Source organism: Melanotaenia boesemani, chromosome 4 (assembly GCF_017639745.1).
Source record: "Melanotaenia boesemani isolate fMelBoe1 chromosome 4, fMelBoe1.pri, whole genome shotgun sequence".
In the NCBI taxonomy this organism is placed as follows: domain Eukaryota; kingdom Metazoa; phylum Chordata; class Actinopteri; order Atheriniformes; family Melanotaeniidae; genus Melanotaenia; species Melanotaenia boesemani.
The window spans coordinates 2,261,616-2,288,999 of record NC_055685.1 but is presented as its reverse complement, the minus strand read 5'-3'; the positions used below and the strand labels follow the sequence as shown (position 1 = coordinate 2,288,999).

Here is a 27,384-nt window from a genome sequence, read left to right as displayed (position 1 = left end):
GTTAAAAAAAACTAACTTTACAAAATCACAACACGAGGCAAGACTGTGGCATGACATGGAGACTACAAGACATGAAAACTACAATGAACTGGCAAGGTAAAAAAGAAACCAAGGGGTTGCATCAGGGACACTTCGAAAACCTGCAGGACCCCGGCCCTCAAGGACCAGGATTGAGGATCCCTGACATAGACCATGACAACTCTTGGACTGCTGACTCCGGAGTGGGTGCCAGGCTAAAAGGACCATCCTTGTCTGTTAGAGACACCTATTTAGTGATATTTACCTTTTTCCTCTGTCTATTCATACACAAGAAAGGCGACTGAATCCTAATGAATGTTGAACCTGAACAGAATCATGTGTCGTGTTGGAACAGTTTGATGCTACAAATATTTTTTTTTAAGTCTTAAGGATTAAAGATGGAGGAGGACGTTGCTCAAAGACAAAGAAAGGGGGTCAGAAGTAGGTGATTGGCTACAGGAGATGGAGTGAAGAAAGAAGATGGATCATGGTGGGGGGTCCAGAACCACTCCCTGGATATGTGTGAAATTACCCTGACAGTTAAACTGTGTGGAGGCTCAGAAAAACACAGAGCTGCTAATTGCAAAATACCCACAGGAGTGGTGTTTCTGTGAGGAGATGGAGCGGGTGGAGATGCAGCCCAGATGAAGCGTGCTTAATTGAGTTTTGTGCAGCATGGCTGGGTCAGGGGTCAGCTAAGCGACAGACTCCCCTTGAGTGGCGACTCTGCCAAACAATAGCTCATTAAAGCAGAACGCGTCTCACACACACATTCACGATCACAGCCTGAGTGGGCAGCGAGGCCGTTGATGTGCTCGGCTCACGCTCCGCACCGTTACATCTGACGGGGAAGGAGAAGCAGCAGGGGGGCAACTTACAGTAAATCACGTGGACGCGGACCAGCAAATACATATCAGACACACACTCGGCTGAATCGCTGTGTTTATTAAAGAGAAATCCACTACCGTTCTTTCCTTCACCTCCTCACCATTCCAGCATTTAGCATGAGTTTTTCATACTAAAGATATTCTAAACTGGAACCACAACCCTACCAGAGCTGTTAGCTACAGATGAGCAGGCATATGGCCATGAGTGATTTTAATCTGCTAACCAACTCAGCGTCTGTGCTTGATGGCGGGAACCTTCAGGAAAATGGCAGAGGAATAAATGTGCGCTCAGAATAATACAGCAAAGATCCAGTTCTAAAACATCACATGACTGGGTGTCTGTAATTTGAACTCCACTGGAAAATAGTATTTTAGTTTTGGTTTTACCAGTAGGGGCATGAGGATGTCGAGCTGGTTGGAGTGAGTTCAGAGACTGAAAACCAACCAAAGACAAGTGCTTCCTCAAACCGAGAGCTTGTCAACATTACTGAGGACTTCAGGTCATCGTTTGTCTGTTTTATTATATCCTAAAGGTTTTAGCTGCTCTGTCTCTTTATGCAGTGGCTCTCAGTGAGGATGCAAAGTGCCTGAAACAGAATCAGTGTTCTGTCAAAACGTGCTACCGCAGGCTGAATTTATAAAACCTATAAATCCTATCAGAACAGAAGACCATGTATTTAGTTAGTTAGTTACACAGATCGATCAGAAAGATCATTATTATATGTAGAATTATTGATCTGTAAGAGTGCTGTTCGTTCATATTGTCTGATAAATATTAAAAAATTTCAGAAGTCTGCAATTTTCTGCCAGCAAACCTTCCTGGCTGTTGCTGCAGCAACAGTGTTGCTTTTGGCCTGGATGATGTGTTTGAATTCTTCATATTACTAAAAAATAATTGCCTCCTCCTCAATGGTAAAGTAGCTGCTCTGCAAAGTTCTCTATGTCTGCGATTGGTCAGATGTTGCAAACTCCGCCCCTTTTATCTGAGAGTCCACTGATCAAGATGGACAATTACCGAGTAGGTAGCCAACTTCAAAGTAGTTTATCAGGATTGTCTGGGTAAGTCAACCCAGCCTCGAATGATTAGAGGTGTGGTTGAGGCGTGACCCTGATCCTGAACCTAAGTTTATTATTTTATTATCTTTTATTATCTTCATTTAAACTAATAATAATAATAAAGAAAAGATAAAAATATGTATAATTGAATAATTAAGAGATAATTGAAAATACACACATAAATTCAGGTCAGGTTTATTTATAAAGCACATTTCCAACAGGTCATGTTGCCCAAAGTGCTTTACAAACTACAATACATCTAAAATAAAATAAAGTGCATAATAACAGAGCAATAAAATAAAACAATACAATAGGGAAATTAAAACAAATTTAAAATACTAAGACAACAATGGCTGGGACAGTTAAAAAGAGAACAATATTTCAACTTGTGATGAAGTCGATAAAAATGTGTCCTTAAGGGGGATTTAAAATGTTCCACTGATTGTGGAGATCTAACACTTAGAGGGAGGTTGTTCCAGACTCTGGGACCTGCCACAGAAAAGGCTCAGTCAGACTTAAATTTATCCTTGGAAAGGATAACATCAGCTGGGAGCGGGATCTTGTGGATATTGCTGGAACATGAATAAATAGGAGTTCAGACAGGTCAGAAACAGCTGACAGCCGTTCAAAAAAGCAGGATTTTGAATTGCATGCTGTAAGAAACAGGAGTTATATGTTCCCTCCGTTTTGTACCAGTCAGCAAACGAGCAGCAGCATTTTGGACCAGCTGGAGACGAAGACAGAAGATTGATCCATGCAACAGTACAAGGAGTTGCAGTGGTCCAGTCTTAGTTTTATACTATCATAATCATGATTGTGTGCCAGTACTAATAGTAGTTTAATTCATTCCTGCTGCCTCTGTCATTCAGTTCATGCAGTTTTTTCTGCAGCAGAGCTGTGGAGAATGTTTGAGGTTCACCACCATAAGAAGTCAAGAACAAGTTAGCTGCAGTTTTAAGCTATTTTGTCCTGGAATATTGTATTTTTGCACATTGTTGTACCTCTGATCCAAATTCTAAAAGCAAAAATTAAAATGGTTAACTTGTTTATTCTAAATAAGTCTACTGTATTTTCCTGTTTTTAAATACAAGTTCAGGATGCCACATGCATACATCAATCTGCATACTAAAAAATGCAAGTAACACTTGACTATTTTTCTGAATTTTCTACCCCAGTAAGGTTATAAACCACAGCCAGAATGACACCAGTATGATGCAAATCAAGTGCACACAATTCAAATGAGTGGGTGTGTAATATTTACAGTGTATGAAATGATTGAGCACCAGTAAAAGTGAAGCCCTGGTGGTGCTGGGGTGGTCTAACGGGAGCCTTCAAATCAAATTCTGCTTGGGGCTTGAAAAGGCTCCAGCCGGCCCTGCTGATATTTCATCTTATACGTATATGCCAGCTTGCATTCATAATTACATTCTGCTTAAAAACAAATTCTCTACATTTCTCCTTTTTCTACTTTCTTATTTTTACTCTTTTTCTCCTTTTCTCTCCTGTTCATTCCCCTCATCCGTCGTCTCTCTCCCCAGTTGCAGCACAGAGGATGTGACTAATATTAGCAGCAACACCAACACAAACACACACACACACACACACACACACACACACACACACACACTCAGGTCTAATGACACTTCATTAGCAGCATCTTTCCCACTGAGGGGCCTCAGGGGACTTCAGATGATTATAAGAGATGGGCAGGGAGAGAAAAGAGGCTGAGGGAAAAGCTGAGGTGCAGTCGCCAGTAATGAAACTGAAAGAGGAGGTGTGTGTAGATGTAAGAGTGTGTATCTGTGTGTAATTTAGAAGAAGAGCGAGGGATGGATGGAACATGACAACAAAAAAGATAACATGTTGAAAGAAAAGTATATTGCTCTAAGTACATCACTTTATGTGACCTTGAGTAATTATTATAATTCACATCAGGTCTTCATTTCTGGCCCAGATTCCAGTTTTAGGACCACTTCATGTGTTGTAAGCGTACATATTAGAGACATATTTATTTTATCAAAATTTGTCCAGTGGTTTTAATCATGTTTAACTTTTGCTTCTTGACTTCACTGAGTAAACATCAGTGTGAGGTTGACATGAGACACTGAGGAAATGGATGGTTTACCGGCTATATAACACCACTGCATCATTGCATGTTTTGAGTAAACCAGATTCCAGTTACTTCTCCCTCCATAAAACTCATAAAAAGTGCAGAAGTTTAGGAGTCAGAAAACAGACTTATCTGAGTGTTTCAGAAACTGATGATCTACTGGGATTTTCACACACAACCATCTCCAGGGTTTACAGATGGTCTGAAGAAGAGAAAATATCCAGCGAGCAGCAGTTGTCTGGACCAGAATGTCTGGTTGATGTCAGAGGTCAGAGGAGAATGGACAGACTGGTTGGAGATGATAGAAAGACAACAGGAAGTCCAATCAGCACTGGTTCCAACCAAAGTCTGCAGAACAGCATCTCTGAACACACAACATGACCAGCCTTGAAGCAGATGGTCTACAGCAGCAGAAGACACACCGGGTGCCTCCTGCCAGCTAAGAACAGGAAACTGAGGCTACAATTCACACACACTCACCAACACTGGACAATAGAAGATGGAGAAACGTTGCTGGTCTGATGAGTTTCCATTTCAGCTCCACATTCAGATGCTAGACTCAGAATCTGCTGGAAACATCATGAAAACATGGATCCATCCTGCCTTGGATCAACGCTTCAGGCTGCTGCTGGTGTGATGGTGGGGGGAGATTTTCTTGGTCCACTTTGGGCCCCTTAGTACCAACGTGGCCTGGTTTAACCAGCACAGTCTACCTGAGTATTGTTGCTGACCATGTCCATCCCTTTATGACCACAGTGGAGCATCTTCTGATGCTACTTCCAGCAGGATAATGCACCATGTCACAAAGCTCAGATCATCTCCACCTGCTTTCTAGAACATGACGATGAGTTCACTGGACTCCAACGGCCTCCACAGCCACCAGATCTCAGTCCAGTAGAGTAGCTTTGGGATGTGGTGGAACGGGAGATTCTCATCATGGATGCAGCAACTGTGTGATGCTGTTATGTCAATATGGAGAAAACCTCCAAGGAAGGTTTCCACCACCTTGAATTAAGGCAGTTCTGAAGAAAATAAGGGGATCATGTAATGTTGTAAAAAATCTACTAAAGATCATTTCAAATGTGTTCAGAGCAAAAGTTTCTCTGTTTTTTTTTTATTTATTTATTTTGGAAAACAGAATGTTGAGCGAATGTTGTGGTTTGGTATTTTCATAAAAAAAATCCATAAAAATACTAAAAGAATCAATGAGTTCCTCTATGGTTGTTCCTAGATCTAGGAATATTTTTAGCACCATATTCTTATTGGTAGTAATCCCACTTGTGAGTTCTGGTGTCTTCTGAGAGAGTGAAACTGCTTTGGTGTTTTTAGTTCTAAAACAATAAGTGTAAACATAAGCTTTTCTTAAATAATCTTGAGCATCCTTTTTGTTGTCACACCTTTTTTTTCCTTAAATAACCAGACTCAACAGAACCCAAAGGGCATCAATTTTTCAGTGTTGCCATGGCGATCCCATAGGAAAGTGTGTTTAGTTTGACTGGTGCAGTCACCTTGATAAATGACCCTGTTATTGCTGACTGTCTCCTAGGGAATTTTGCACACACACTGTTTCACCCACACAGAACTGACTCTTTACCCCGGTGGCTAGCATTCCACACACATTCACGCACACACACACACACACACACACACACACACACACACTCAGATCACTTTACATGCTAATTAGGCAACAAGACCTTTACCCAACATCTGCTTAATGAGTCACTCCTCCGTGCTGCAGGGTCTGCCTGAGTCCACAGGATGGTGTGAGGACAGACTGAACAACACAGGTCAGAAGGTCACACTGACTGTGTTTACATGTTCCCAGTAAGCTGCTACTGGGACAGCTTACTGGGACATAGCTCCAATAATGAGAATAGGAGTATTTGTTTTGGGTCTGGTGTGTGATAGACCAACAGACAACTTCTCTGCATCCAACTCCAACTTTTAGACTGAGCTGGACTTGGATCTGACGCTACCTTATTTTCATTAACTGGTTCTGGTATTAGGAAAGTGAGCTGCCCCTCACTTCATTTTCTTACAGTATGCTTTTTTTTTCTTTTCCTTTCTGATATCCAAACTTCACCTTCTTCAGGAAATACATGAATTTTTCTTCTGGTTGTCTTACTGCGCTCTCTGTGTAACTCGGCTAAACAGACTGTACAGGTGTGGATTAAACCATTTTAAGAGGGGTGCTAGGGCCCTCACAGAAAAAAGAAAAAAAAGAAACAGCTAAATTAAATCTCAACTTCATTCATTCTGAAGAGCTATGTTGTTGGGGGCTTTATGCCCCTGGTAGGGTCACCCATGGCAAACAGGTCTCTAGGACCAGACAAAGTGTGGCTCAACAGACCCCTATGATGAGTAAAAACAATGGATCCAGGTTTCCCTTGCCCAGACATGGGTCATTGCAAGCACAAGTACTGGTTCAGGCTCAAAGTTACAAACATTTGAGGAGGCCGTCAGGAAATAATCAGCTTATGCACCTGAATCTAGAAATGCACAAGACCTCACTGCTGCTATTTCATATTTCATCGCCAAAGACATGATGCCATTCAGAACTGGTGAGAGGCCAGGTTTCTTGAGGCTGATGAAAGTAGCCGTGCCACAATACAGAGTGCCATCACACACTTTAGTCTCCAAAACACGAATCCCCAAGTTATATACTGAGGTCAAGGCTAATGAAATGAAGAGTCTAACTGAAGGCACTTTGTTGCTGCAACCTCTGACCTCTGGACCAGTGGAAGTGCAGCTGGTGTACCATACATCAGCTTCACTGTTCATCACGCTCAATACGTTTACATATTTAGCAGATTGCAAAAATGCACCTGACGAATAAGCTTCATTCCTGTAATTTTTTACATATTTGGTTAATTGGTTAATAAATATTTCTGTTGCTGTGCCAATCTCTTGCCCCTTTTTAATGTGAAAGTTTCATTTTAATATAAGACTTTGTTAACATTTTAGTATGAAAAGGAAGTTACAAGATTTAGTGAAATTATTTCAACGTATCTATTTTTTCTTACATTTTACAACACTTACAAAATATCAGGAGAATATTGTTAACCGTGAAAATTTGGTCACTATAAACGAGATATCAAATTTTCCATTATTTATAATAATGATAATAATATAATTATAATTATTTGAGGCACTGAATTCAGTAATTACCTATGAGTTTTAAGGTGACGTTCATTCTGCATGTTATAAGTGTGTAGAAAAAGTTCGCAGACAGGCAGCAGGTTCAATACAAAACATGACTCAGTGACCTTTACCAGAAAATAAATTCCAACATCTTTTTATAACAACATATTTATTGGAACACATTTCCAACAATCACTAATAATATTATTTGTCTGCAAATGTAAATAAATATAAGTAAAGTCTGACTAAATTACTTTTATTTAGCTGGTTTTTCAAAGCAAACCTCCAAATTCATCTGAGAGATTAAAATAAGATCATCTGCCTGCATTTATCACAACAATCTGATATTCAACTGGAAGTATTTTCTAACTTGAATCCATATTTATTTACATATTTGATTAGATTATAAATTCTCTATTTGTATGTTTGACAGAAATCAGATATTCATATTTACAAGTATTTTATATCTATAGTTGGAAAATTCCTGGATGTCTGGTGAAACTTCAGGGAGAAAACTAAACAAAAATGTGGCGAATAGGAACCCAGTTTTTGTTCTGGTTGGAACTCGTTAGACATTAAGGAATGTTAGTTTAGGGACTAAAACATTTGCCTCTTTTTTGGTGTTTTTTAACAAGACTTGTTCTTGTTTTCCTCGTCAAATAGAAGGAAAACATTAAGAGTTGTAGACCTGGAGATCAGGATTGTGAAGGGAAGTTTATGGTTTAATCATCCATCAATATCACCCCAAATTTTGAGCAAAATTTCCAATCACTTCCTAAATAAATATTTCTTAGAAGCAGATATTACAAATCCTGGCCATCGAGGGCCACCATCCTGCAGGTTTCAGATGGTTCCTGCTCCAACACACCTGATTTAAATTAAATGGCTCCAACAGCTTGTTGTTAAGTTCTGCAATAAATGTTAAAGATTACTTTGAGTCAGAAGTCTTGAAGTAGGGAAACACATAAAACCTGCAGAATAGAGACCCTGGAGGAGTTTGAGATCCCTGCTTTAAATCGCTGAATTACTTTCTTACCTTAAAACTCTGTTTCTGACTCATTTTGGTGGCACTGTGACATTTGTTATCTACATTCCTGAAGGTGCTGTTGCCCTGCAACTCCCTTGGGCTGAGAAAATGCACTTTATTACGTTTTTTCCAGCCCAGAGGATCAGGTGACAGCTTCATATGATTTACAGCACAACGTCACACGCTAGCAACTGGATATCAACACACTGGCCATTTTCAACCTGCACCGTGGCTGATTCATCAAAGAAACACAAGAGGACATTATCCAGTCACTCCAGGAACTTGCAATGTTGCAGCTGCAACTATTTACACAAATTCAGCCAATCCTTGGGAATTCTGCATGTCATTGTCCAATCACTGCAACATTAATGCAACTTTACCCAATCACAGTCCTCCTCTACTTCACCTGGCACACATACGTCATCCAATCTACTTCCTTGTTTTTAATTAATAACGTGCAGACGTGTGCAGGAGTAATGTGTTGCATCCGCCATCTGAAATCACAGTGAGGCTCAGTGCATGAGACTTTCCCAGAGTTCAGGGAGGACTGGTTGAACTGGTTGAGCTAACACCTCACATACAGAGACCGCTACAGCACGCCCCGTCTCGTTGCTGGGCCCGCTCAGAAAGTTTAACACAGCAAACACTGCAATCCGCCTGAGTCTGGAATCCTGTGCTCTCACTGCAAAAACCCCTTTATGTGTCTTCATTTGTTATGGACGTCTGTACAAAGATAACTCCTCCACCACTGTGGGTAATCAGGAGCTTCAGAATCATCCCCAGAGGGCCGATTCACAGAAGGGCCAGCGTTGGGGTTAGAAATAAAGGCTGCTTTCGCCATAATTTCACCACTTAATCTGCTCAACATGCAGGCTTCAGGTTTTAGTTTCTACAGTTACGACAATATCAGGGCGGCATTAATAAGATGGATTCTGGCACCTGAGGCAATTTCCTTGATAAACAGCGATTTTTGAAATACTTCTGCTGTCTTTAATAACCAATGATGTCTCTCAAATTAGTCACGATGATTGTGACTGCTGAGAGGACAGGTAGATTTAAAGCATGAACAATATTCTACAGAGGTAGAAAACTCCTCTACATTACAGAAACATGGTGCGTTGATGGATTCCACATGGAACATTTATGTTCAGAGGTTTCTCATGTTTACTCTCTAGATCAATGGTTCCCAAACTTTTGAGCCACAACCCTCAAGATCACATATGGTGGTGTTCGCGCAATCGCTGAGACAGTAATGGAAGCTGAAGAAGACAGCATCCTGTTTGGATTGAAGTGAAACAGGAGACCTGAGTTAAACTTTAATAAGACCAGCTAATAAAATCTGCAGGGTAGTAAGAGCTGATCTGTTGTTTAATTTATCCACATTGATAAGAACTGGACCTGGTCTCTGAAGTGAACCTCCTGAACTACATACTGGTTCCCATCTAGTCCTGGATGTCGCTGATGTCCTACTGAGTCAGTAGGTATAATCAGCTGTTCTCCATCATAGATTTATGTTCATTTTGCTGGGCCATGGTCACTGAGTCAAGAGCTCCTCACATCTCATACGACTTCTTGTATATTTCCTCTGTTTGAAATAAATTTGCCTGTCAAGTATATTTCTGGTGTTTCTGCTGTGTGTGTTAATGTGAGCTCTCGGCTTAGAAACTGTCTGATCTTTCATACGCTGAAAATGTGCTTCAAGGATTATTAAACATAATTTGCATTCAAATATACACCCACCATCCACATTATCAGGTCCACCTTCTAGTACCAGGTTGGACCCTCTTTTTCTTCCAGAACTGCCTTAATTCTTGGTTGGAACCAGTGCTGATTGGACTTCCTGTTGTCTTTCTATCATCTCCAACCAGTCTGTCCATTCTCCTCTGACCTCTGACATCAACCAGACATTTTGGTCCAGACAACTGCTGCTCGCTGGATATTTTCTCTTCTTCAGACCATCTCTGGAACCCCTGGAGATGGTTGTGTGTGAAAATCCCAGTAAATACTCAGACCAACAACCATGCCACATTCTAAGCCACTAAATCTTTTTTCTTCCTCATTCTGATGCTTAGTTTGAACTTTAGCAAGTCATCTTCACCATGTCTACGTGACTGTTGAGTTGCTGCCATGTGATTGGTTGATTAGATATTTCCTACCGTGGCGTAAACCCAGCAGCTGTGAACAGTGATATAATGGAAACTAAAGTGTTGTATCTCTGTGGTGTTTTGATCAAAGTGTGTCTCAGATTTTGATTAATAAATCAGGTCCTCTTGTACAAAAAAAAAAAAAACAAAGGCAGAAAAATATTTATTTTAAACAACAACTGCTGCTTCTTCATCTGTTGTACTTCAGGAGAGAACATCTGCCTTCATTAATATCAAACTTTGATCAGGTTAATATCAGTCTAGTCTCTGTAATTTATTCCAGAAACAGGACTCTTTTAGCCAGCTGAGCACTAGGTAGCTTTGTTTTTAGACTAAAAAGACAAATGACTGTCAGACATGGATTTCTCTCCAATCCTCTGGACTTACTTGAACTTTTCCAATATGCTAAAGTTAATTAAACTGATCCCAAAAATGATTTTTATTTAACCTTATTTGGGCTATTTACTCTATTGACTCTGCAGAGCGACATGTTCCCACTTCATCTAGAAAAGTGGGTCTGTAGGCTCAGAGCTTTTTCCAGGCCATTTCTCTCAGACCAGGAGCCCTTGCCTCTATCCCTGATCATAAAGCTGTGAGCCTTAGAGCAGAAAACATCCTCCACGCTACAGTAAACCAAAAAGAAGGAAGGATAATGTATCTCTGCCTGCACCCCTGACAGTCATCAATTATTCATACTCTGCACTCTAGGACCTGAAATAAACACAACACTGAGCATGTACAAATACATACATGTTCACCCCACACCAACATACAGAACATACAGGACAGAGGGAGATGGTGGTCAGAAAAATCACCATCAGTTATTATTTTGCATGCGGGGTGGATTGTTTGGGTTCTTCCTCTCATTTTTGTCACCAGTTGCATCATCTAAGGTCCCAGTTACAAGCAGTTCTAGCAGCTTCACTTCATTACACTCAAACAGTGAGTGTTTATTCTTAGAGACAGTGATGTCTCACAACAGTAAAGAAATTCAGAAAAAACAAGACAAAAACACGGTTTGTCATTAACTCTGGTCATGTGACTGAAAAGCAGCAGCTGAAGCAGAAATCTGCGAGGGAGGTCAGACATGAAAAGGCGTCGGAAAAAGTAAAATGAACCTAGGAATGAGTAAAGTAATACTAGGAATGAGTAAAGTAATACTATGACAGAGTGGAATAATCCTAGGAAAGAGTAAAATAATCATAGGAATGAGTAAAGTAATACTAGGAATGAGTAAAGTAAATCTAGCAATGAGTAAAGTAATACTATGACAGAGTGGAATAATCCTAGAAAAGAGTAAAAAAATCATAGGAATGAGTAAAGTACTACTAGAAATGAGTAAAGTAAATCTAGGAATGAGTAAAGTAATACCAGGAATGAGTAAAGTAGTCATTGGAATGAGTAAAGTAATTATAGGAATGAGTAAAGCAATACTGGGAAGGAGTAGAATAATCCTAGGAAGGAGTCAGATAATCCTAGGAATAAGTAAAGTAATACTAGGAATGAGTAAAGTAATCCTAGGAATGAGTGAAGTTATACTAGGAATGAGTAAAGTAATTATAGGAATTAGTGAAGTAATACTAGGAAGGAGTAGAAAAATCCTAGGAAGGAGTCAAATAATCCTAGGAATAAGTATAGTAATACGAGGAATGAGTAAAGTAATCCTAGGAATGAGTAAAGTTATACTAGGTATAAGTAAAGTAGTCCTGGGAATGAGTGCAGTAATACTATGAATGAGTAAAGTAATCCTAGGAATGAGTAGAGTAATACTAGGAATGAGTAAAGTAATCCTAGGAATGAGTAAAGTAATCCTAGGAATGAGTAAAGTAATCCTAGGAATGAGTAAAGTAGTCGTAGGAATGAGTAAAGTAATTCTAGGAATGAGTAGAGTAATACTAGGAATAACAAGAGTAATCCTTGGAATGAGTAAAGTAATCCTAGGAATGAGTAGAGTAATCCTAGGAATGAGTAAAGTGATACTAGGAATAAGTAAAGTAATGCTAAGAATGAGTGAAGTAATCCTAGGAATGAGTAGAGTAATCCTAGGAATGAGTAAAGTAATACTAGGAATGAGTAAAGTAATCCTAGGAATGAGTAGAGTAATACTAGAAATGAGTAAAGTAATCCTAGGAATGAGTGAAGTAGTTGTAGGAATGAGTAAAGTAATCCTAGGAATGAGTAGAGTAATACTAGGAATGAGTAGAGTAATACTAGGAATGAGTAAAGTAATACTAGGAATGAGTAAAGTAATGCTAAGAATAAGTGAAGTAATCCTAGGAATGAGTAGAGTAATACTAGGAATGAGTAAAGTAATCCTAGGAATGAGTAAAGTAGTTGTAGGAATGAGTAAAGTAATCCTAGGAATGAGTAGAGTAATCCTAGGAATAAGTAAAGTAATCCTAGGAATGAGTAGAGTAATACTAGGAATGAGTAAAGTAATCCTAGGAATGAGTAAAGTAATACTAGGAATGAGTAAAGTAATCCTGGGAATAAGTAAAGTAATCCTAGGAATGAGTAGAGTACTACTAGGAATGAGTAGAGTAATACTAGGAATGAGTAGAGTAATACTAGGAATGAGTAAAGTAATACTAGGAATGAGTAAAGTAATGCTAAGAATAAGTGAAGTAATCCTAGGAATGAGTAGAGTAATACTAGGAATGAGTAAAGTAATCCTAGGAATGAGTAAAGTAGTTGTAGGAATGAGTAAAGTAATCCTAGGAATGAGTAGAGTAATCCTAGGAATAAGTAAAGTAATCCTAGGAATGGGTAAAGTAATCCTAGGAATGAGTAAAGTAATCCTAGGAATGAGTAAAGTAATACTAGGAATGAGTAAAGTAATCCTGGGAATAAGTAAAGTAATCCTAGGAATGAGTAGAGTACTACTAGGAATGAGTAAAGTAATGCTAGGAATGAGTGAAGTAATACTAGGAATGAGTAAAGTAATGCTAAGAATGAGTAAAGTAATCCTAGGAATGAGTAAAGTAATACCAGGAATGAGTAAAGTAGTCATTGGAATGAGTGAAGTAATTATAGGAATAAGTAAAGTAATCCTAGGAATGAGTAGAGTAATACTAGAAATGAGTAAAGTAATACTAGGAATGAGTTAAGTAATCCTAGGAATGAGTATAGTAATACTAGGAATGAGTAAAGTAATCCTAGGAATGAGTAAAGTAGTCGTAGGAATGGGGAAAGTAATCCTAGGAATGAGTAGAGTAATCCTAAGAATAAGTAAAGTAATCCCAGGAATGAGTAGAGGGATACTAGGAATGAGTAAAGTAATACTAGGAATGAGTAAAGTAATACTAGGAAAGAGTAAAGTAATGCTAAGAATAAGTAAAGTAATCCTAGGAATGAGTAGAGTAATCCTAGGAATGAGTAAAGTAATACTAGGAATAAGTCAAGTAATCCTAGGAATGAGTAGAGTAATACTAGGAATGAGTGAAGTAATACTAGGAATGAGTAAAGTAATACTAGGAATGAGTAAAGTAATGCTAAGAATAAGTAAAGTAATCCTAGGAATGAGTAGAGTAATACTAGGAATGAGTAAAGTAATACTAGAAATGAGTAAAGTAAATCTAGGAATGAGTAAAGTAATACCAGGAATGAGTAAAGTAGTCATTGGAATGAGTAAAGTAATTATATAGGAATGAGTAAAGCAATACTAGGAAGGAGTAGAATAATCCTAGTAAGGAGTCAGATAATCCTAGGAATAAGTAAAGTAATACTAGGAATGAGTAAAGTAATCCTAGGAATGAGTAAAGTTATACTAGGAATGAGTAAAGTAATTATACGAATTAGTAAAGTAATACTAGGAAGGAGTAGAATAATCCTAGGAAGGAGTCAAGTAATCCTAGGAATGAGTAAAGTTATACTAGGTATAAGTAAAGTAGTCCTGGGAATGAGTGCAGTAATACTATGAATGAGTAAAGTAATCCTAGGAATGAGTAGAGTAATACTAGGAATGAGTAAAGTAATACTAGGAATGAGTAAAGTAATGCTAAGAATAAGTAAAGTAATCCTAGGAATGAGTAGAGTAATACTAGGAATGAGTAAAGTAATCCTAGGAATGAGTAAAGTAGTCGTAGGAATGAGTAGAGTGATCCTAGGAATGAGTAGAGTAATACTAGGAATAAGTAAAGTAATCCTTGGAATGAGTAAAGTAATCCTAGGAATGAGTGGAGTAATCCTAGGAATGAGTAAAGTAATACTAGGAATGAGTAAAGTAATGCTAAGCATGAGTAAAGTAATCCTAGGAATGAGTAGAGTAATAATAGGAATGAGTAAAGTAATACTAGGAATGAGTAAAGTAATACTAGGAATAAGTAAAGTAATCCTACGAATGAGTAGAGTAATACTAGGAATGAGTAAAGTAATACAAGGAATGAGTAGAGTAATACTAGGAATGAGTAAAGTAATGCTAAGAATAAGTAAAGTAATCCTAGGAATGAGTAGAGTAATACTAGGAATGAGTGAAGTAATACTAGGAATAAGTAAAGTAATCCTAGGAATGAGTAGAGTAATACTAGGAATGAGTAAAGTAATACTAGGAATGAGTAAAGTAATCCTAGGAATGAGTAGAGTAATACTAGGAATGAGTAAAGTAATCCTAGGAATGAGTAAAGTAGTCGCAGGAATGAGTAAAGTAATCCTAGGAATGAGTAAAGTAATACTAGGAATGAGTAAAGTAATACTAGGAATGAGTGAAGTAATACTAGGAATGAGTAAAGTAATGCTAAGAATGAGTAAAGTAATCCTAGGAATGAGTAAAGTAATCCTAGGAATAAGTAAAGTAATCCTAGGAATGAGTAGAGTAATACTAGGAATGAGTAAAGTAATACTAGGAATGAGTGAAGTAATACTAGGAATGAGTAAAGTAATGCTAAGAATGAGTAAAGTAATCCTAGGAATGAGTAGAGTAATACTAGGAATGAGTAAAGTAATACTAGGAACAAGTAAAGTAATACTAGGAATGAGTAAAGTAATGCTAAGAATAAGTGAAGTAATCCTAGGAATGAGTAGAGTAATACTAGGAATGAGTAAAGTAATACTAGGAATAAGTGAAGTAATCCTAGGAATGAGAAGAGTAATACTAGGAATGAGAAAAGTAATACTAGGAATGAGTAAAGTAATCCTAGGAATAAGAAAAGTAATACTAGGAATGAGTAAAGTAATCCTAGGAATGAGTAAAGTTATACTAGGAATGAGTAAAGTCATTATAGGAATTAGTAAAGTAATACTAGGAAGGAGTAGAATAATCCTAGGAAGGAGTCAAATAATCCTAGGAATAAGTATAGTAATACAAGGAATGAGTAAAGTAATCCTAGGAATGAGTGAAGTTATACTAGGTATAAGTAAAGTAATCCTGGGAATGAGTAAAGTAGTCATAGGAATGAGTAAAGTAATCCTAGGAATGAGTAGAGCAATACTAGGAATAAGTAAAGTAATCATTGGAATGAGTAAAGTAATCCTAGGAATGAGTAGAGTAATCCTAGGAATGAGTAGAGTAATACTAGGAATGAGTAAAGTAATACTAGGAATGAGTAAAGTAATGCTAAGAATAACTAAAGTAATCCTAGGAATGAGTGAAGTAATACTAGGAATAAGTAAAGTAATCCTAGGAATAAGTAAAGTAATCCTAGGAATGAGTAGAGTAATACTAGGAATGAGTAAAGTAATACTAGGAATGAGTAAAGTAATAGTTGGAATGAGTAAAGTAATGCTAAGAATAAGTAAAGTAATCCTAGGAATGAGTAGAGTAATACTAGGAATGAGTAAAGTAATACTAGAAATGAGTAAAGTAAATCTAGGAATGAGTAAAGTAATACCAGGAATGAGTAAAGTAGTCATTGGAATGAGTAAAGTAATTATAGGAATGAGTAAAGCAATACTAGGAAGGAGTAGAATAATCCTAGGAAGGAGTCAGATAATCCTAGGAATAAGTAAAGTAATACTAGGAATGAGTAAAGTAATCCTAGGAATGAGTAAAGTTATACTAGGAATGAGTAAAGTAATTATAGGAATTAGTGAAGTAATATTAGGAAGGAGTAGAATAATCATAGGAAGGAGTCAAATAATCCTAGGAATAAGTATAGTAATGCGAGGAATGAGTAAAGTAATCCTAGGAATAAGTAAAGTTATACTAGGTATAAGTAAAGTAGTCCTGGGAATGAGTGCAGTAATACTATGAATGAGTAAAGTAATCCAAGGAATGAGTAGAGTAATACTAGGAATGAGTAAAGTAATACTAGGAATGAGTAAAGTAATACTAGGAATGAGTAAAGTAATGCTAAGAATAAGGAAAGTAATCCTAGGAATGAGTAGAGTAATACTAGGAATGAGTAAAGTAATCCTAGGAATGAGTAAAGTAGTCGTAGGAATGAGTGAAGTAATCCTAGGAATGAGTAGAGTAATACTAGGAATAAGTAAAGTAATCCTTGGAATGAGTAAAGTAATCCTAGGAATGAGTAGAGTAATCCTAGGAATGAGTAAAGTAATACTAGGAATGAGTAAAGTAATGCTAGAAATGAGTGAAGTAATACTAGGAATGAGTAAAGTAATACTAGGAATGAGTAAAGTAATGCTAAGAATAAGTAAAGTAATTCTAGGAATGAGTAGAGTAATACTAGGAATGAGTAAAGTAATACTAGGAATAAGTAAAGTAATCCTAGGAATGAGTAGAGTAATACTAGAAATGAGTAAAGTAATACTAGGAATGAGTAAAGTAATACTAGGAATGAGTAAAGTAATGCTAAGAATAAGTAAAGTAATACTAGGAATGAGTGAAGTAATACTAGGAATGAGTAAAGTAATCCTAGGAATGAGTAGAGTAATACTAGGAATGAGTAGAATAATCCTAGGAAGGAGTCAAATAATCCTAGGAATAAGTATAGTAATACGAGGAATGAGTAAAGTAATCCTAGGAATGAGTAAAGTTATACTAGGTATAAGTAAAGTAGTCCTGGGAATGAGTAAAGTAGTCATAGGAATGAGTAAAGTAATCCTAGGAATGAGTAGAGCAATACTAGGAATAAGTAAAGTAATCATTGGAATGAGTAAAGTAATCCTAGGAATGAGTAGAGTAATCCTAGGAATGAGTAGAGTAATACTAGGCATGAGTAAAGTAATACTAGGAATAAGTAAAGTAATCCTAGGAATGAGTAGAGTAATACTAGGAATGACTAAAGTAATACTAGGAATGAGTAAAGTAATCCTAGGAATGAGTAAAGTAATACTAGGAATGAGTAAAGTAATCCTAGGAATGAGTAAAGTAATCCAAGGAATGAGTAGAGTAATCCTAGGAATGAGTAAAGTAATACTAGGAATGAGTAAAGTAATCCTAGGAATAAGTAAAGTAATCCTAGGAATGAGTAGAGTAATACTAGAAATGAGTAAAGTAATCCTAGGAATGAGTAAATTAATACTAGGAATGAGTAAAGTAATGCTAAGAATAAGTAAAGTAATTCTAGGAATGAGTAGAGTAATACTAGGAATGAGTAAAGTAATACTAGGAATAAGTAAAGTAATACTAGGAATAAGTAAAGTAATACTAGGAATGAGTAAAGTAATGCTAAGAATAAGTGAAGTAATCCTAGGAATGAGTAGAGTAATACTAGGAATGAGTAAAGTAATCCTAGGAATGAGTAAAGCAATCCTAGGAATGAGAAGAGTAATACTAGGAATGAGAAAAGTAATACTAGGAATGAGTAAAGTAATCCTAGAAATGAGTAAAGTAATACTAGGAATGAGTAAAGTAATCCTAGGAATGAGTAAAGTTATACTAGGAATGAGTAAAGTAATTATAGGAATTAGTAAAGTAATACTAGGAAGGAGTAGAATAATCCTAGGAAGGAGTCAAATAATCCTAGGAATAAGTATAGTAATACGAGGAATGAGTAAAGTAATACTAGGAATGAGTAAAGTAATACTAGGAATGAGTGAAGTAATACTAGGAATGAGTAAAGTAATGCTCAGAATGAGTAAAGTAATCCTAGGAATGAGTAGAGTAATACTAGGAATGAGTAAAGTAATACTAGGAACAAGTAAAGTAATACTAGGAATGAGTAAAGTAATGCTAAGAATAAGTCAAGTAATCCTAGGAATGAGAAGAGTAATACTAGGAATGAGAAAAGTAATACTAGGAATGAGTAAAGTAATCCTAGAAATGAGTAAAGTAATACTAGGAATGAGTAAAGTAATCCTAGGAATGAGTAAAGTTATACTAGGAATGAGCAAAGTAATTATAGGAATTAGTAAAGTAATACTAGGAAGGAGTAGAATAATCCTAGGAAGGAGTCAAATAATCCTAGGAATAAGTATAGTAATCCTAGGAATGAGTAGAGTAATACTAGGAATGAGTAAAGTAATACTAGGAATGAGTGAAGTAATACTAGGAATGAGTAAAGTAATGCTAAGAATGAGTAAAGTAATCCTAGGAATGAGTAGAGTAATACTAGGAATGAGTAAAGTAATACTAGGAACAAGTAAAGTAATACTAGGAATGAGTAAAGTAATGCTAAGAATAAGTGAAGTAATCCTAGGAATGAGTAGAGTAATACTAGGAATGAGTAAAGTAATACTAGGAATAAGTAAAGTAATCCTAGGAATGAGAAGAGTAATACTAGGAATGAGAAAAGTAATACTAGGAATGAGTAAAGTAATCCTAGGAATAAGAAAAGTAATACTAGGAATGAGTAAAGTAATCCTAGGAATGAGTAAAGTTATACTAGGAATGAGTAAAGTCATTATAGGAATTAGTAAAGTAATACTAGGAAGGAGTAGAATAATCCTAGGAAGGAGTCAAATAATCCTAGGAATAAGTATAGTAATACAAGGAATGAGTAAAGTAATCCTAGGAATGAGTGAAGTTATACTAGGTATAAGTAAAGTAATCCTGGGAATGAGTAAAGTAGTCATAGGAATGAGTAAAGTAATCCTAGGAATGAGTAGAGCAATACTAGGAATAAGTAAAGTAATCATTGGAATGAGTAAAGTAATCCTAGGAATGAGTAGAGTAATCCTAGGAATGAGTAGAGTAATACTAGGAATGAGTAAAGTAATACTAGGAATGAGTAAAGTAATGCTAAGAATAAGTAAAGTAATCCTAGGAATGAGTGAAGTAATACTAGGAATAAGTAAAGTAATCCTAGGAATAAGTAAAGTAATCCTAGGAATGAGTAGAGTAATACTAGGAATGAGTAAAGTAATACTAGGAATGAGTAAAGTAATAGTTGGAATGAGTAAAGTAATGCTAAGAATAAGTAAAGTAATCCTAGGAATGAGTAGAGTAATACTAGGAATGAGTAAAGTAATGCTAAGAATAAGGAAAGTAATCCTAGGAATGAGTAGAGTAATACTAGGAATGAGTAAAGTAATCCTAGGAATGAGTAAAGTAGTCGTAGGAATGAGTGAAGTAATCCTAGGAATGAGTAGAGTAATACTAGGAATAAGTAAAGTAATCCTTGGAATGAGTAAAGTAATCCTAGGAATGAGTAGAGTAATCCTAGGAATGAGTAAAGTAATACTAGGAATGAGTAAAGTTATTATAGGAATTAGTAAAGTAATACTAGGAAGGAGTAGAATAATCATAGGAAGGAGTCAAATAATCCTAGGAATAAGTATAGTAATGCGAGGAATGAGTAAAGTAATCCTAGGAATAAGTAAAGTTATACTAGGTATAAGTAAAGTAGTCCTGGGAATGAGTGCAGTAATACTATGAATGAGTAAAGTAATCCAAGGAATGAGTAGAGTAATACTAGGAATGAGTAAAGTAATACTAGGAATGAGTAAAGTAATACTAGGAATGAGTAAAGTAATGCTAAGAATAAGGAAAGTAATCCTAGGAATGAGTAGAGTAATACTAGGAATGAGTAAAGTAATCCTAGGAATGAGTAAAGTAGTCGTAGGAATGAGTGAAGTAATCCTAGGAATGAGTAGAGTAATACTAGGAATAAGTAAAGTAATCCTTGGAATGAGTAAAGTAATCCTAGGAATGAGTAGAGTAATCCTAGGAATGAGTAAAGTAATACTAGGAATGAGTAAAGTAATGCTAGAAATGAGTAAAGCAATACTAGGAATGAGTAAAGTAATACTAGGAATGAGTAAAGTAATGCTAAGAATAAGTAAAGTAATTCTAGGAATGAGTAGAGTAATACTAGGAATGAGTGAAGTAATACTAGGAATAAGTAAAGTAATCCTAGGAATGAGTAGAGTAATACTAGAAATGAGTAAAGTAATACTAGGAATGAGTAAAGTAATACTAGGAATGAGTAAAGTAATGCTAAGAATAAGTAAAGTAATACTAGGAATGAGTGAAGTAATACTAGGAATGAGTAAAGTAATCCTAGGAATGAGTAGAGTAATACTAGGAATGAGTAGAATAATCCTAGGAAGGAGTCAAATAATCCTAGGAATAACTATAGTAATACGAGGAATGAGTAAAGTAATCCTAGGAATGAGTAAAGTTATACTAGGTATAAGTAAAGTAGTCCTGGGAATGAGTAAAGTAGTCATAGGAATGAGTAAAGTAATCCTAGGAATGAGTAGAGCAATACTAGGAATAAGTAAAGTAATCATTGGAATGAGTAAAGTAATCCTAGGAATGAGTAGAGTAATCCTAGGAATGAGTAGAGTAATACTAGGAATGAGTAAAGTAATACTAGGAATAAGTAAAGTAATCCTAGGAATGAGTAGAGTAATACTAGGAATGACTAAAGTAATACTAGGAATGAGTAAAGTAATCCTAGGAATGAGTAAAGTAATACTAGGAATGAGTAAAGTAATCCTAGGAATGAGTAAAGTAATCCAAGGAATGAGTAGAGTAATCCTAGGAATGAGTAAAGTAATACTAGGAATGAGTAAAGTAATCCTAGGAATAAGTAAAGTAATCCTAGGAATGAGTAGAGTAATACTAGAAATGAGTAAAGTAATCCTAGGAATGACTAAATTAATACTAGGAATGAGTAAAGTAATGCTAAGAATAAGTAAAGTAATTCTAGGAATGAGTAGAGTAATACTAGGAATGAGTAAAGTAATACTAGGAATAAGTAAAGTAATCCTAGGAATGAGTAGAGTAATCCTAGGAATGAGTAGAGTAATCCTAGGAATGAGTAGAGTAATACTAGGAATGAGTAAAGTAATACTAGGAATAAGTAAAGTAATCCTAGGAATGAGTAGAGTAATACTAGGAATGAGTAAAATAATACTAGGAATGAGTAAAGTAATCCTAGGAATGAGTAAAGTAATACTAGGAATGAGTAAAGTAATCCTAGGAATGAGTAGAGTAATCCTAGGAATGAGTAAAGTACTCCTAGGAATGAGTAGAGTAATCATAGGAATGAGTAAAGTAATGCTAAGAATGAGTAAAGTAATCCTAGGAATGAGTAGAGTAATACTAGGAATGAGTAAAGTAATACTAGGAATGAGTAAAGTAATACTAGGAATGAGTAAAGTAATGCTAGGAATGAGTAGAGTAATCCTAGGAATGAGTAAAGTAATGCTAAGAATGAGTAAAGTAATCCTAGGAATAAGTAAAGTAATCCTAGGAATGAGTAGAGTAATACTAGGAATGAGTAAAGTAATCCTAGGAATGAGTAGAGTACTACTAGGAATGAGTAAAGTAATGCTAGGAATGAGTGAAGTAATACTAGGAATGAGTAAAGTAATGCTAAGAATGAGTAAAGTAATCCTAGGAATGAGTAAAGTAATACCAGGAATGAGTAAAGTAGTCATTGGAATGAGTGAAGTAATTATAGGAATAAGTAAAGTAATCCTAGGAATGAGTAGAGTAATACTAGAAATGAGTAAAGTAATACTAGGAATGAGTTAAGTAATCCTAGGAATGAGTATAGTAATACTAGGAATGAGTAAAGTAATCCTAGGAATGAGTAAAGTAGTCGTAGGAATGGGGAAAGTAATCCTAGGAATGAGTAGAGTAATCCTAGGAATAAGTAAAGTAATCCCAGGAATGAGTAGAGGGATACTAGGAATGAGTAAAGTAATACTAGGAATGAGTAAAGTAATACTAGGAAAGAGTAAAGTAATGCTAAGAATAAGTAAAGTAATCCTAGGAATGAGTAGAGTAATCCTAGAAATGAGTAAAGTAATACTAGGAATAAGTCAAGTAATCCTAGGAATGAGTAGAGTAATACTAGGAATGAGTGAAGTAATACTAGGAATGAGTAAAGTAATGCTAAGAATAAGTAAAGTAATCCTAGGAATGAGTAGAGTAATACTAGGAATGAGTAAAGTAATACTAGAAATGAGTAAAGTAAATCTAGGAATGAGTAAAGTAATACCAGGAATGAGTAAAGTAGTCATTGGAATGAGTAAAGTAATTATAGGAATGAGTAAAGCAATACTAGGAAGGAGTAGAATAATCCTAGGAAGGAGTCAGATAATCCTAGGAATAAGTAAAGTAATACTAGCAATGAGTAAAGTAATCCTAGGAATGAGTAAAGTTATACTAGGAATGAGTAAAGTAATTATACGAATTAGTAAAGTAATACTAGGAAGGAGTAGAATAATCCTAGGAAGGAGTCAAATAATCCTAGGAATAAGTATAGTAATGCGGGGAATGAGTAAAGTAATCCTAGGAATGAGTAAAGTTATACTAGGTATAAGTAAAGTAGTCCTGGGAATGAGTGCAGTAATACTATGAATGAGTAAAGTAATCCTAGGAATGAGTAGAGTAATACTAGGAATGAGTAAAGTAATACTAGGAATGAGTAAAGTAATGCTAAGAATAAGTAAAGTAATCCTAGGAATGAGTAGAGTAATACTAGGAATGAGTAAAGTAATCCTAGGAATGTGTAAAGTAGTCGTAGGAATGAGTAGAGTGATCCTAGGAATGAGTAGAGTAATACTAGGAATAAGTAAAGTAATCCTTGGAATGAGTAAAGTAATCCTAGGAATGAGTGGAGTAATCCTAGGAATGAGTAAAGTAATCCTAGGAATGAGTAAAGCAATCCTAGGAATGAGAAGAGTAATACTAGGAATGAGAAAAGTAATACTAGGAATGAGTAAAGTAATCCTAGAAATGAGTAAAGTAATACTAGGAATGAGTAAAGTAATCCTAGGAATGAGTAAAGTTATACTAGGAATGAGTAAAGTAATTATAGGAATTAGTAAAGTAATACTAGGAAGGAGTAGAATAATCCTAGGAAGGAGTCAAATAATCCTAGGAATAAGTATAGTAATACGAGGAATGAGTAAAGTAATCCTAGGAATGAGTAAAGTTATACTAGGTATAAGTAAAGTAGTCCTAGGAATGAGTAAAGTAGTCATAGGAATGAGTAAAGTAATCCTAGGAATGAGTAGAGCAATACTAGGAATAAGTAAAGTAATCATTGGAATGAGTAAAGTAATCCTAGGAATGAGTAGAGTAATCCTAGGAATGAGTAGAGTAATACTAGGAATGAGTAAAGTAATACTAGGAATAAGTAAAGTAATCCTAGGAATGAGTAGAGTAATACTAGGAATGAGTAAAATAATACTAGGAATGAGTAAAGTAATCCTAGGAATGAGTAAAGTAATACTAGGAATGAGTAAAGTAATCCTAGGAATGAGTAGAGTAATCCTAGGAATGAGTAAAGTAATCCTAGGAATGAGTAGAGTAATCATAGGAATGAGTAAAGTAATGCTAAGAATGAGTAAAGTAATCCTAGGAATGAGTAGAGTAATACTAGGAATGAGTAAAGTAATACTAGGAATGAGTAAAGTAATACTAGGAATGAGTAAAGTAATGCTAGGAATGAGTAGAGTAATCCTAGGAATGAGTAAAGTAATGCTAAGAATGAGTAAAGTAATCCTAGGAATAAGTAAAGTAATCCTAGGAATGAGTAGAGTAATACTAGGAATGAGTAAAGTAATACTAGGAATGAGTAAAGTAATACTAGGAATGAGTAAAGTAATATCTGAGGAAGAACTGTGCTACAGTAGAAAGTAAAAAGTGAACCTGAGCATGTTTCCAGGTTTTTTTAATAGAGGTTTTATGCAGGTAAATATCTCAGGAATGATGATGATGAGGAGGAGGAGGATGATGATGATGATGATGATGATGATGGACACCTCTATCAATGGTCAGGAGGATCCAGGGATAGCTCCACATTCACCTTAGAAACACCATGAGGGTCCAGAAAGAAGTGAAGACCAAGATAGTCTATGATAGGAAGAGTTACTCCTTCACTATAAAACCTGCTTCATCTCCATGGAAACCAGCAGGACCTTCATGGTTCATTACAAACTAAGGCAGAGTCATTGGAGAACATGTTAGCAGAGTTTTTAGAGCTGGAATCAAACTTTTCACCACAAAACAGTAAGACCTGGTTTCTGGTTCTGGCTGCTAGCTCCAGAGTTTCTGTCCCACAGTGATGAGACAGACGTCTCTGGGACCAGCAGAGTCTCTGCTTTCATGCGACTCCTTGTTTGCTTGAAGTGAAGAAATTAGCAGAAGCTCTAAGGTGGACAGAGATGTTCTCCTGGTTTTCTTACATTCCATTATAACTGCTGGGGTTTGAACTGTGTTTGGTTTGGATGCCAGTGCTTGGTGGAGTCTTTTAGTTGAGTTTCTCCTTGTCATGTTGGTCTGTTATGGACTGCACAGATCTCATGCAACATACAGCATAAAATGAGGCTGCAGAGCAGCAACTGAGAGTCAAAGAGTGTGAGAGAGAAATTAAGTCAAATGGACTGCTGGCCTGAACTAAGCACAATTATCACATACACAACATAAAATCTGCTCACAGAGGCAGTGATGTCTATATCTGAGTCGAAGACCTCCTCTGTATCTAGTTTCACTTGCATAACAAACACAGGAATGTCTGTTTTCATGTGTAGTCACTTGGAAGGATTCCCCTCATCATCACAAAAAAAAAAAAGAAAAGAAAAAACGTGAATGATTGAGTACTTACAGCCTCTCTGTCCCTCTGGGGATGTTTTTGGGTACAGAGTGCAGACCCAGGCCATGGCAGTCCACCGTATTCCCCAGGCAGCTGCAGGGACTGGGACACGCTTCTGCACCTCCCTGCCCTGCCAGGACCACCAGAACACCCCACGCCAGCAGGGTCCGCATCCCAGAATGTAAAGTCTGACCCCAGGTTGCTGCTGCTGCCCTCACCCCACGGTGTCCTGACCCGGATCCATCCCTTCCTCTCCCAGCAGGCATCCTGCTCTCCTGCAGATACCAGCTTCCTTCTGCCTGGGGGGGGGGTGGGACCAGACGCTTCTACCTTCTTTCAGAAGTGGACAGAAACAAGAAGAAATGCTTTCACAGGCTGCAGTCAGTGAAGTTCAACTGGACCTGAACCGCTGCCACTTGATCCCAGACAGAGAAAAGAAAGGCAAGTATATCCTCTTGTTCAGAGCTCCTTCACTTCTCTTCTTCTCTGCAGCCGTACAGTGTGCTCGCCTCTCCCTCCACTTTTCATTGAGTCATTGTGCAGCGAACAGTGAGCCACTAGAAAAAAAGAGGCGAGGGGGGGTTCCTCGCTGCTGCTTCTATCTCACACACAGAGTAATCATCCATCAAAAGCTTTTACAAATAACAGCACCGAGACTCCTCCCACGCTGAACCCCCGTCCACCCCAACACACCCACACAGCAGCACCCAGGGTGAACTCACATCTATTCAGAGGCAGCAGGAGCAGGAGCCGCCACCTCCAGTGACAGCAGCCTCTCTCTCGCTCTCTCTCTCTCTCTTCATCGCTCTCGCCCACATGCACTCGCCTCCCTCAGGGAAGAAAAGAGCCCAGGACTCCACGGACATGCTGCGGAGGGAGAAAAAGAGGGAGGAGGAGGAAGGGGAGAGCAAGTCGTGATCACCCTGAAGCATCCAACTGGGAAACTTCAGAGAAGAAAGTGTTTGTGGGGAGAAGAAACTATAAAAGAAGTTCTGATGTGATTCAAATAATATATTTTTTGTCACGACTCTGCAAGAACTTAGGCTGGGGTGGGACGGGGGGGTCATGGCATATCTGGAATACCATAAGCTGCCACAGAGCTTACACACAGGTCTATTATGAATTCACTGGTGAGGCTTTGAAATTCAAATGCAGCCTTGCTGGGATTTTTCTTTGCCACCAAATCTCCACAGAAACCTTGGCTTCAGCTTCTGTCATCGCCACATTTCCAAGGAGAGAGAGAAGAGGGCACAAAATCTGAGCTGACAGACATAAAGAGAAGAAAACACACCAAAACTACAAATCTGCTGCTAGTGATTGACACAGAAGGTGTTGTGTTATTTTCTGGTAACCAATTCAGTTTACCTGATTAACTCTTACATGACATCCCCTTCTAGCTATGCTGAAATTTCCCAAAAGATATTCTTTTCTTTTCTTTTTTAAGATAATTTTATAATTTTGATGTCAGTTCCTTTAATTACCTTAAATGGCTAAGCTACACGAAAACGTACACATTTAATCCTAAGGACGAAAAATGACCCAGTGAAAACCATTATCCTATAATAAACAAATGCATTCTTTATGTTGAGATTTAATTTTGGACAATTAGCCTTCCTTCTGTTTTCTTTTTATATTTTTGTCCATCAGATTTTTTCATTTTCAAAGCATGCAAAGCATTTAATAAGAATTACTTTAGTTTTATCATTTCAAAAAACTGAGTTTTCTAAACAAATAGTCGTTTAAAGGCTTTAAAGGTACAAATTATAATTATTTGATATGTATATTTCAGCCTGAAGTTGATTTGAAAGACTGACTTATTTAAAGTGGAAAAAATACTAATACATAATATTTTTACAGCAGTTTTTGCCATCGGGACATTTTTTGTACATAGAATAAAACCTGTGAATTTGTTTAAAGCTCTCTTAAGGGTTAAAAAAAAATACATTATAGAGGCACAAGACAAAAAAAATGTGACAAAATTGTTTTTAAATTTTGATTTAATTTCAGTCAGCTTTCAGCTTTAGAAACTGAGAAATTGGTTTGGTCTGAAATATTAGAGCAGCCACAAACCGACTGATTTTTAAGATGAAGTTATGCTGAAACA

At 36.7% G+C, this 27,384-nt stretch overlaps 1 protein-coding gene across 1 annotated transcript in view; it reads right to left on the bottom strand.

The window, feature by feature from the left end:
* Positions 1 to 25,552, bottom strand: part of LOC121638758 (slit homolog 1 protein-like) — a 133,317-nt gene extending 107,765 nt beyond the window's left edge. Inside the window, exon 1 of the mRNA XM_041983726.1 lies at positions 25,293 to 25,552. Within this exon, the coding sequence (XP_041839660.1) occupies positions 25,293 to 25,546 (254 nt within the window). The 5' untranslated portion in view covers positions 25,547 to 25,552. The remainder of the gene's footprint in view (positions 1 to 25,292) is intronic.
* Positions 25,553 to 27,384: the final 1,832 nt, after the last annotated feature.